This window comes from Schistocerca cancellata, chromosome 4 (assembly GCF_023864275.1).
Source record: "Schistocerca cancellata isolate TAMUIC-IGC-003103 chromosome 4, iqSchCanc2.1, whole genome shotgun sequence".
Classification (NCBI taxonomy): Eukaryota; Metazoa; Arthropoda; class Insecta; order Orthoptera; family Acrididae; genus Schistocerca; species Schistocerca cancellata.
Window position 1 is genome coordinate 600,938,722 of NC_064629.1, and position 12,148 is coordinate 600,950,869.

The 12,148-nt window shown below is 35.5% G+C and overlaps 1 protein-coding gene across 1 annotated transcript in view; it reads left to right on the forward strand.

Annotated features, from left to right (window-relative positions):
• Positions 1–12,148, forward strand: part of LOC126183816 (intermembrane lipid transfer protein VPS13A-like) — a 681,615-nt gene that overhangs the window by 273,558 nt on the left and 395,909 nt on the right. Inside the window, exon 27 of the mRNA XM_049926066.1 lies at positions 5,479–5,740. Within this exon, the coding sequence (XP_049782023.1) occupies positions 5,479–5,740 (262 nt within the window). The remainder of the gene's footprint in view (positions 1–5,478; positions 5,741–12,148) is intronic.

Genomic DNA, 12,148 nt, shown 5'->3' on the forward strand with positions numbered 1-12,148 from the left:
AACTGTGGTAACAAACCAAATTAATTGCTCTGGAACTTTGTGACAAGCCGCTGTTGACACCAAGAGTTTCTGTTGTTAAAACACTTGACAAAGAGCCCTGATCAGCATTTGAATGCTCATAAGTAGAGTTGAAACTTATCCTGTATATCTTATACAGTATCTAGAAATCTAAACAAAGTAAGGTGTCAGAAACTCAGTTTCCAATTGCTGAATGGAACGAAAACTATCAAAGAAATATATGGTGCAACCACTTATGCATATATAAAGAAAAAAATAAAACTTCTAAAAATGACAAACTAATTCTGTTTATACAAGCATTGTTTATTAACTATATGTCATTATCTTACACCAGTGCAAAATGCTATTGGGAAACTATTATAGCTGACCATCAGACATACATATAAGATTATGGAAAAAGTCCGCCCTAAATTATCAGATTTTACAGTTAGAAACAATTGTCCTAATGAGTTAAACCAAATGTGAATTCTGAATGAAAATATTTGAGATACAGAAATTCTGTTGCATTACACAGGAAATGCTTGGTGAAGAGTCCTGGTTATTTGTCTTAATGTGTGAGTCTGAAACATTTATAAGTGCCGTACTTGTTTTGGATCCATACTTGTTGTGGATTATCAACATATTAAAATCATAAAATTAGGTTCAGGTGGGCAATACACATTCTACTCTTTTATTTTTGTAGAACTCAGATTATTTTATCATCGCCTCACTTACCAATACAATTCTGTTTTGCAAACTCATTGCAATTTTAATAGTAATTTACTTATTCCCACAGAAGTCATTCTTATCCATTTATATTTAAAAATAGAGTATTTGTGAATATTGGGATAGACTCTCAGTAACAGCTTTACAACAACAGTCTATTCTCTTTTAATAGACCATTGCTGGAACTAATTTGAAGTAACTCATTCAAAACTTTTTCTGCCATAGGGCCTATTTTACCAACAAAAAACAAAATTTAAGTCACTGAGTGGCAATATTAAACTTTTTTCTAATTATTTTTATACAAATATCTGAAGAATTATTGGGACGTGTTCTGCTGGCTGATAGTAACAGCGATGGAACTTAGTGCAATAGTCATAGCTGTGGTTCAGGACAGAGTAACAGTTATCTGTTTGCATGTGTGATGTACATCTACCTTATATGTTAAATGGATCATTTTTACTGTTGACTAAGCCACATGACTACACCATAGCATTTAAGTGGATTATTTTATTGTTGACCAAGCCAGATGACTTCATTTCTCTTTTCACTATATATATAACTCATGTTATTACTTCTTCTGAGGAAGACAAGTTTATATGTGTTGAAACCTAGGTGAAGGTGTGAATAAACTTCTAACATGCATCTAGGTGTCTATATGATTCCCATTTTATCCATAATTCTACAGTTGCTGACTGCGGTGTAGTTCAGCATGTCTTTGTATTTTTGACTTTCGCAGTTTTGTAAGGCTTAACAATAAATGTGCATGTCCAAATGTGCAGTTGGGTAACATTATGCACATTTAAACAAAAATAAAACTATATGTTAAAATAACAATTGTAACTTTCCAATAAATTCACATCATGTGATGAATTATTACAAACTTTTTTGTTCATGTTCATTAGGGAAAGACTTCATATTGTTGTTTTGTGTTTTCTTTACCTCATCTGAATTTCTTTACAAGTAATTTGAGCTACTTGTTTCATATGAATGCAGTTAGTAACATATATGATGTAATTCCCTATTAAGGAATTTTGAGCATATTGTATACACTGTACTTTTATGTGTTTTGTGGTCATGATATTTCATATTAAAAGATTGTGGTCCAATTCCAGCTATGAGTTTTTTTCCAGTCAGCTCTGATTACCAAACTCTGATAATCTCATGATCAATGTATGTTAAACTTTGAACATTCTTTCCATTGTGAAGAGTCAAAACTTCTCATTTCCTTGATATCTTCTTCAATACCTTTTGCTGACCTGTCTGGTCACCCTTGTTGTCTTATATTCTCCCCCCCCCCCCCCCCAAAAAAAAAAAACCCCACCCACCCACCCATCCCAACCACCTGGCTTAGCTTATAGTTGGCTGGAATTCTTCGTCGATTGTTTTAGTACCATGGTTGCCTGACTTTTTTGTGGCATTTTATTCCATGGTGTATCTCTTGTCACAGTTCATCCCTAGCAGCATCCGATTCTTCAGTAAAAAAGCCCTTAAATGTTATCTGTCGCTGCATCTTTATATATGTATCTCACACTGTCTGTGACACTATAACAACAAACTTCTTTTCTTGTCAGATATAAAAATTCCTCACATCCTAAAAACAGTCCGTATTACGTATTTGTTTCTCAGTAGGCCATCTGTAGTTATTCATGACCATAAATTTTTGTGGAAGCCTCAGAAACCACCACATGCTATAATGAGTGACTTTTTAAATGTTGTACAGTTTCACTGTAATACTTCCCTACAGTCTGATGATTTTTTATGTGCTAAAATTACTGTTGCTAAATGGGAAAGTATCAGACTAGTAATCCAAAGGCATGGGGTTCAATCTTCAATTAATATTGATATTTTTTATGTCATTTACAGTACCTTTCCACTCGGGCATTGATTTTTCCAGTGGAATTGAACACTGTTTTTAGCTTTAGGTTCCCTACAACTGATGGGATTAGTCAGTTCAAAAGTCATAGGAAGGCAAGGGGTACAACCATAAGATTGTGCCTAGCAGAGCCTTGCAGTTTTTGGGATGAGGACAATTTTGCCTTACTTTTACGCACATAGTGTGTTACAGTACATAACCATGTTTAAATAATAAGAAAAACATAGCCAAAATTTATATATTTTATGTATGAATCTATGTATCATCTATTAAAATGAGATTCTAGTGTTGAGACATTATCAGTCTCTCTCAGAACAGATGCAAATAACCATTAAGACAAGAAGAAACAGGCAGTCCATCCCTAAACATCCCTGTATGCCACTGGCCCCTGGGCAGACAGTATGAATACTATGTGAATGTCTCTGATGTGTGTTCTGAGATATTATATTGACATTAAGTCTTTTTAATGCAGGGTGTCTCAAAAGAAAGTTTATATTTGAAGAGGTGCCTACGCATGTGCAACGAATCGGAGGATTGTAATGGATACGTTCATTGCTTGCATGGATTTTATAAATTCAATCAATATGGAGCACTTCTCTAGGAGTGGACTTTGAATTCTTTCTGTGAGAATTTTACAAAAATGTGATTTGGCAATTGTATTGTGGAGGAAATTTCGCAGAGGTCATGGATTGTATAATGTAAATGTTCCTCCAAGTGATCCCCTCATCCGAAAATGGATCAGAATGTTTGAGGAAACCAGTTCAACACTGGACAAACTGAAATCCAGGTGACCAAGGTAATTAGGAATGGGCAAATCTGTAGAGAGTGTAAATTGGTCTGTTCATGACGATCCTAACTTCTCCGTTCATAAGCACGCAAGATCTTTAAATGTGTATAGATCATCACTGTAATGAATTATGCAAAAAGACTTTAAACTGCACCCTTACAAGAGCCATTTGGTTGCAAGAATTAAAGCCTTAATTTGCCAGACATAGGCTGCAGTTCGTTAATGATGTGACTGAGTGCCTTTCATGTAATAACATTCAGTATCGATGGCGCTCATTTTCACCTTAACATTCATGCCATAAGCAAAATCACTGCTACTGGAGTGCAACAAATCCCAAATAGAAACATGAGAAAATACTTAATTCACCAAAAGTTATTGCTGGGCCTATGATGTTGGCTCAAGGAATAAGTGATCTGTACTTTTTCAAGGACGAGAGTGGTCGTGCAGTACAGTGAATTCAGAACATTATGTGATGATATTAAATGATGTTTTAGTGCCTGAGTTGCAAAACTTTCCTGATTATCACCACAGAAAATGGCTGTAGCAAGACAGAGCCACAGCACATATGTCCAATGTGTCTATACTGCGAGTTCATGAATTTTTCCATGCCAGATTGATCTCCAGGAGGGGTGACATAAATTGCCCCCATGCAGTCCAGATTTGAACACCATGAATTTTTTCTTATGGGGATATGTCAAAAAGTGTATGTCAAAGATAATTCAACTTCTCCAGAGCAACTGAAAGAATATATCTGTATTGAAATGGCAGCCATCCCAGTGTCTACACATTGAGCAATCATACAAAATTTTGTTCACCACTTAAATGAGTGCCATAGGTGTCCTGGATTGCATTTCAGTGACATTAAGAAGTTAATTCCTAAACTGTTTATTTCAATAATAAATAAAGATTTTGTTGATAGACTTCAAACTCCTTTTTTATTTTGACACGTCAAGCATAAACTTTCTTTTAAGACACCCTGTATAAAGGACGCACCAATTTCATAGGTGCCTTTGCGCACTTGTGATTTTATTGCTTATGTGAATTATAATTTGTGCACCTATATACCTATAAGAGGCAAACTAAAGCGTAAATGCATATAACAGCATACATAGTTCAAACATAATTGTTACAAGGCACACGATCTTATAACACATGATGATCTACAATACATAATCTATGTTGGTAGTGTAGGCTCTGGTAATAAAGCTATCAAAGGGCTTATAAACACAGTTTTGTATTGCATACTATTATTTTTAACTGCACATGAGTGACAGAATACAAGAAGGCTAGTTCCCTTTCTTTTAACATTATAAATTTCATTAGTCTTGTGAAAAATAGCTGAATTTTGTTTATTGTTTGCCCATATACACCACAACCATGCTAAATTCTTTTTCTAAAAGAAATTTCTTCAGTGTTGCAGGCAAAGTATAGTGACTTTTGAAGCTTTGTAGGTTACTTCACAGTCCTTTTACTAATTCAGTAGTGGAGTATTGAAGTCCTTTATTCAAAAATTTGTAGCATATGTGTGTGACATCTTAACTAATTTTTGTATCTTGCGTTATAAATGTGTGTGATATGATTAGTTTCCAGTCCTCTGCAATCTCATTATTCAGTCATCATGGTCTTATATATATATATATATATATATATATATATATATATATATATATATATATATATATATATATATATATACAATTTCTGCGAGATATGTTATTCACTTTTGCAGTATGATCTGAATGGCTTTTTACTGGTAATGTGATTTTTTTTTTCATTCCTGTCATGGTGGAATTTCTCCTTACAGTGACTCCATATTGTGTGTATTGTCCCATCAGACCATTACAGACATTACACAAAAGTTTTTTTGTGCACAATTAACCTGTTAAACTATAACTATTGAAATCTTACTTGAATAAGCAAAGTTGGTTGTATTCTTTTTGTGCTGCAGAGAAAACAAGTTTTATCAACTAAATTAGTGGAAAAGCATGAGAAGATATTCACTTACATACACATACTTCTTGTGCCTTTAGTTAGATGGGCTCATATTTTAGCATTCATATGCCATTTTTTACAGCAAAATCTATTAATTTTACAGAATATTTCAGTCTCATGGTGGTGAAATGAAAATGGAAAGCAGCAATATATCAGTTTCCACCCCACCAGTCATAGATATCAGTTACCATCAAACACAGGGTGGTGATCGGTGCATTAATGTACTAGTGGAAAGAACCCGACTCAACTTCTCTGTGCCATTTTTTGTGAACCTAGGAAGGTTTATTTTGGATTCACTTCCTGGAGAGAGACCAGCAGATGGAGGTGTTGTTAATCATGGTTATGTAGGTGACCTTGGAAGTCAGGTAGGTGTTTCACGCCTCATTGTTTAAGCAAGTTCTATTTAAGGAAAAATAGTTACTGAGTAATTCTAATTCTATAGTTGCATTTGCAGGGTTTCATTACACCATTACTCCAATGTCTTTTACATCACAATTTTATTATCTAAAATATTCATTTGACAGGCTGAAATTAGTTGGGGTCAATATGCACCACATCCTCAGAACATTACCAATGAGTAACCAACATTACCATTCTGAAAACTTTAAAAAGTAGAATGATGTCTTTAATTTATGAACCATAGTTTAACTCTTTGAGAAAAAGATGCTGCAAACAAGAATAATGGATTTGATATTATGGCATGAAGCAGTCTCACTAAATACCATGGGTCAATACAGGGACAAAAATTATATATAGATGATGTAACTTACCAAACGAAAGCGTTGACATGTTGATAGACACACAAACAAACACAAACACACACACAAAATTCAGGCTTTCGCAACCAACTGTTGCTTCATCAGGAAAGAGGGAAGGAGAGGGAAAGACAAAAGGATGTGGGTTTTAAGGGAGAGGGTAAGGAGTCATTCCAATCCCGGGAGCGGAAAGATTTACCTTAGGGGGGAAAAAAGGGCAGGTATACACTTGCGCACACACACACATATCCATCCACACATATACGGGCACAGGCAGACATATGTAAAGGCAAAGAGGTTGGGAAGAGGTGTCAGTCGAGGTGGAAGTACAGAGGATATATATATATATCATGTTGGAAATGGTTCACTTTCATAATTCTGTGATGTTTCTTTTTGTGTGTTATGTATGACAAACTGTTTAGTTTCACACTCATCATGAATGTGTGTTAAGTATACTGCAGTTTTAACTAGGCTGCATGAATATGAGAGCATATGGAAAATATCTTCATGCACAGTGAAGTTTACAACAGAGGCATCTCAAAATCTGTTAATTATGTTTCTCTGAAGTGCTAAGAACTGATATTCTGTTACCACATTCCATGTATACATTATAAAAAAATTAATACTTATCTGTAGGAGAGAAGCACTCCATATGCTATACTTCCTACTTCATACAGGTAGCAATAAACATGTCCCTATTTTGTTGTTTCACATTAGTGTTAGTTTTCAGAATAAGTTTATACTGACATTTAAAAATGGAGTATTAGAGTTTCAAAAAGTTATGAATATATAACTGCACATGAAGTACAGAACAATTAACTACTTAAACGAAATCTTCTCAGATGATTAATCTGTGTTCTGGGCAGCAGTTCATCTTAGAATGCAGCCTTTTGTGTGAAATATTTGCCATTTTGACTGCACCAAAGTTTCATCTAGCCAGTATCTCTATTTTCTTTCTAGTTCCACAACAGCTCTTTTGAATACTGTATTCAGGTAGTATTTTCTCTAAAAAGTATATAGCTAAGATCATCCTGTTCACAGTCTAGGAATTGCTTAAAAATTGAAAGCCTTGCGCTATACTGGAGTGTGCATTGAACTGAACCTTCATAATAAGTGAAAGCTGTACACCAGACCATTCTTAAATTAACATATTTGCTCTTCATGGATGATAAACTATCATCTGTGTCATTGCAGTCACAAGAAAAAATGTATTAAGCTACAAAAAATGTTCACATACTGATATTATTAGCTTTAAATAGCTACTATAGCTAACACTGTTGTCTATTCTCCCCTCCAATGCATCTTTGCCACACCGCTGGTTGTGGGCTACACAGTGAGGAGGTGTAATATTAAACATGATGAACTTCACCATGTCTACCCACAGACTCCCCAACATCACTTAGCTGAAAGCCAATAAAGTGCAGGGATTGTAATACTTTGCCAGCACTCTGACATGTATACAATGTTTACTAACTCTGTAGTATTCTTATAGGGAAAAAAACACTCTTTCATCAAGTCAAAGAGAAATGTTATAACTTCATAAATTTCATCAGTACATTATTGTTATACCACCTACAGCTTCACACTTTGAAATATGATATTTATTGCCCTTTATCAGTTTCTCACACAAATATTGTTTTATGGTTTCACATATTTAGTGCTTAACCCTTTCACTGCTGTGAGCATGTGTACACCTCCTGCTATGCCATTCCCCAGGTGTTGTGGACACGTATAAAGGTGCCACTTGGATTTTCCTATAGTGCTATGGAGTCTGAGTGCGTCCTGAGCAGCCGACCTCTCACTGGTGCGGATGAGTTGCTCCCACATATAAAAGGTTTTCAGTGTTTATTGTGAAACATATGTGCCTTATTTCATGCCATAATTTGCAGAAAACCTCATTTTGATATCTTGCATTATTCATAAGATACAACAATTGTTATCACCTCATGGTTCCTGATGCACAGGGACATGAATGGGTGCATCGCGAGCAGCCATCCTTTGAGTATAAAACCCAGCAACTTGATAATGAAATGAGATATCCTTCTGCAACTAATAACTTCATAAATTTTATCAGTACATTATTGTTATACCACCAACAGCTTCACACTTTGAAATATGACATTTATTGCCCTTTATCAGTTTCTCACACAAATATTGTTTTATGGTTTCACATATTTAGTGCTTAACCCTTTCACTGCTGTGAGCATGTGTACACCTCCTGCTATGCCATTCCCCAGGTGTTGTGGACACGTATAAAGGTGCCACTTGGATTTTCCTATAGTGCTATGGAGTCTGAATGCGTCCTGAGCTGCCGACCTCTCACTGGTGCGGATGAGTTGCTCCCACATATAAAAGGTTTTCAGTGTTTACTGTGAAACATATGTGCCTTATTTCATGCCATAATTTGCAGAAAACCTCATTTTGATATCTTGCATTATTCATAAGATACAACAATTGTTATCACCTCATGGTTCCTGATGCACAGGGACATGAATGGGTGCATCGCGAGCAGCCATCCTTTTAATATAAAACCCAGCAACTTGAGAATGAAATGAGATGTCCTTCTGCAACTAATTTTAAATAAGATTTCAATGTCTTATATACATTTCATTCACTGCAATGTATGAACTAAAATCAACTACGTGAAAAGTTTACGGAATGAGTTTTTTCCTCTGCAAAATTTAAAATTTCAGACAATGTTTTCCTTAGGTTGATGCAACGCAGTAACTATGTCATATAATGAAAAGAAATCCAGTCCTTTATCAGACAAAGATATCAGACTCTAAAATGTGCAAAAATTAATTTTTTTCACAAAACAGTTTTCTTAAAAATGGATGATACATGTTTCATAGCAGCCGGCAAGTCTGAATGGATGGAACAGAGCATGTTGTGTCCAACTGTCCATCGCATATAAAACCGAATAACTCGAGAATGAAATGAAATATCATTCTGCTCTATATTTTAAATAAAACTTTGATACCTTATCTACATTTAATTCACTGCAGTGTAAGAACTGAAATCTACCACATGCAAAGTTTATACCGTACATTTTTAAATCTGCCAACTCTTTAAAATTTCATGGAGTTCTTTACTTAATTTGATGCAGTGCAGTAAATATGCTGGATAATGAAAAAGAATCAGTTCTTTTTAGAACGCAAATATCAATCTGTAATATGTGGAAAAATCAAATTTTCTTACCTGTAGTTTTCATATTGGCCATAATGTCTTGCCTTAGCACAGACAATATTTTACTTAATTTGTTTTAGTGCAGTAAGTGTGATGGATCATGAAAAGAAATTCAGTTCCTTATTAATTGAAGATATCAGACTGTAAAATATACAAAAATCAAATAATTTTCATCCTATATTTAAAAAAAAATAAATTGGGTGATAAGTACATCATGTCCGCCAGAATGCCATCTCTCAGCTCAGATACTGGCATTAGGCAAGCAGTACAGTCGTAACAAAAGTATCCTCAGCACAGAACACCAAGAGGTCATCTATAGCAGTGAAAAGCTTAAAGATGTTCAGTAGCCTACAGGTACAATTAATTTATTTGTTTAGTTCTTAATCTTATCTTGAGAGTGATTAACAGAGAAAATGAACAACAGTAGTCCTGCATTATCACCATGAAGTTTAACTAACAACACCTTTTTATTATTAATTGCTCTCCATGCTTAATAACAGTAAATTATCAGTTTTTTAAATTAGCTCTTTAGTCACAAATTCAGCCATATAATAATAATAATAACAATAATAATAATATTTATTCAGTATCAAATGATCAAATACAATCCCAAGAAATAATACAGTTTCAGAACATCATACAGATTATTCTTCTGAATATTTCAGTTTATAAATTACAAACTAAAGATTTGTTTGTGTTAATAAATTTTACATTTTGATGGATTTTACATTTGGTAGTATACAATCACAATATTACAAATATTGTTTTTATCAACATTATATTAGTTGTAGGTTACTTAAAACTATGAGCTTGACATACTTATGAAGCACTTTTCATACAGATATAATACTCATCTAGGGAATAAAAAGGGTTTTCAATTAGAATTCTTTTTAGCTGATCTTTTAATTTGTTAGTAGGAAGGGTTGTGAGACGGTTTGGTAGGGCATTGGCTAGCTTAAGCCCAGCATGAAGGGCATTTAAATGGCACAATGTTTTTGTAAGTGTCAGTCCAATCACATTATGACTGTTACTACACAATATTAAGCATATTAATTTTTTGTAAGTAATTTAGGAGTAATCGAGACAACTCACTAAATAGTAGACATGTTGGATTGTCAAAACACACACAAAAGAGAATGAAAATTTCACTAGCTTTCAGATGAATTGTTTAACAAGCTAGAGTACTCATACATGCAATGCATGTATGCTCAATCCCCCTCCCCCAGTCGAGGAAGATGGAGATTTGAGTCGAGGAAGATTATGGGAATGAAGGATGTGTTGTAAGGTTTACTACCATCTATGTTATTAAAAAAAACACTGGTGTCAGGTGGAAGCATACCGGTGACATAGGTTGTGAAGCAGCCTTTGACTTCATTCTTGTTGTGCTCATCAGTTAGGATGTTCCTCATTTGTGGCTACAGTGATGGATAGTCGAACCACTGATGAACAACATGGTTCAGTTGTTCCAGTCTGGATTGATATTGCGTAATGAGAGTGGTGCTCCTTTGCAGCCAGTTCTTGAGGACGGTGAGAGAGTGTGTGAGGATATAGTGCAGGAAATATGTTTGCAGGCTAAGATTGGGGCATAATGCCTGTCTTTGATGACATTAGTGAGTCCTTCAGCATGAAGGGAAAGAGAATTGTCATAACTGCATGTATGCTACCCATGAGCAGTCAGGCTATATAGGAGCAATTTTTGGTGTGGAATGGATGACAGCTATCAGAATGCAAGTACTATTGTTTGTTAGTGGGCTTGGTGTGTACAGAGGTAGGATGAAACCATTAAAGACGTTGTGGTCAGTGTCCAGGAAGGTGAAACTTGGGCTGAGAAGGACTAGCTTATACCACTATCCAGCTGTGACCATCTCTCTCTCAGTCATCTAATGACCCCATGGTTTCCTTCCAGGAACTCCTTACATCCAACTTGACTTCATCATCCTTTCTCAGGTATCTTCCCAAGAAGTAACACATTTTAAAAGAAGAAAGAAGATCCATCCTCAACCTCAGTACAGACCATGATTTAATTTTCCTTCATGAAGTCAAAAGACTCCTCCAGTGCCAATGGCACGATCTGACTCTTCCAACTACAAGCTCTGTCATAGGATCTTTCCCCTGAATCCAAACCCAGAAATCCCTACATACCCATCTTTTACATGCTTCCTAAAATCCATAAGCCTAACAGTCCTGGATGAACTTTTGTAACTGGTTACCAACACCTCCAAATAATTGCTCACAGCATACACAGCATAGCCTCTCATGTTACAAATACACACCACTACCTTCACCAACTCTCAACCTTCTCCCATTACCAGCAGCACCCCAGCTTACCAGTTTTGATGACACAACTCTATACACCAACATCCCCCATGCCAGTGTTATTGCTGCTATCAAATACTACCCTCCCAATCTCCTCCAACTCCAAACCCACTGCATCATTTCACCTAACCAACTACACCCTCATACAGAATTAATTTTCCTATGAGAATAATATACATAAGCAAATCAATGACATAACCATGGCCACCCATATGGAAGCCTCCTATGTGAGTCTGTTTGTGGGCCAACTAGAGGAAATCTTCCTAGCCTCACAAAACCCAAGCCCCTTGTCTGGTTCACATTAATGATGAGATCTTCATGATACGGATATAAGTCCAAGACACCTATCCTCATTCCTTCACGACGTGAAGATCTTTTCTCATGTACACTTCACTTGGTCATCCTCAGCCCAATGTGCCACCTTCATTGATGTTGACTTCTACCTCTTGGGTGGCTCCATCCTTACCTGTGTTCATATTTTTTACATATCTATATTCACTAGTTAATCAGGGAATG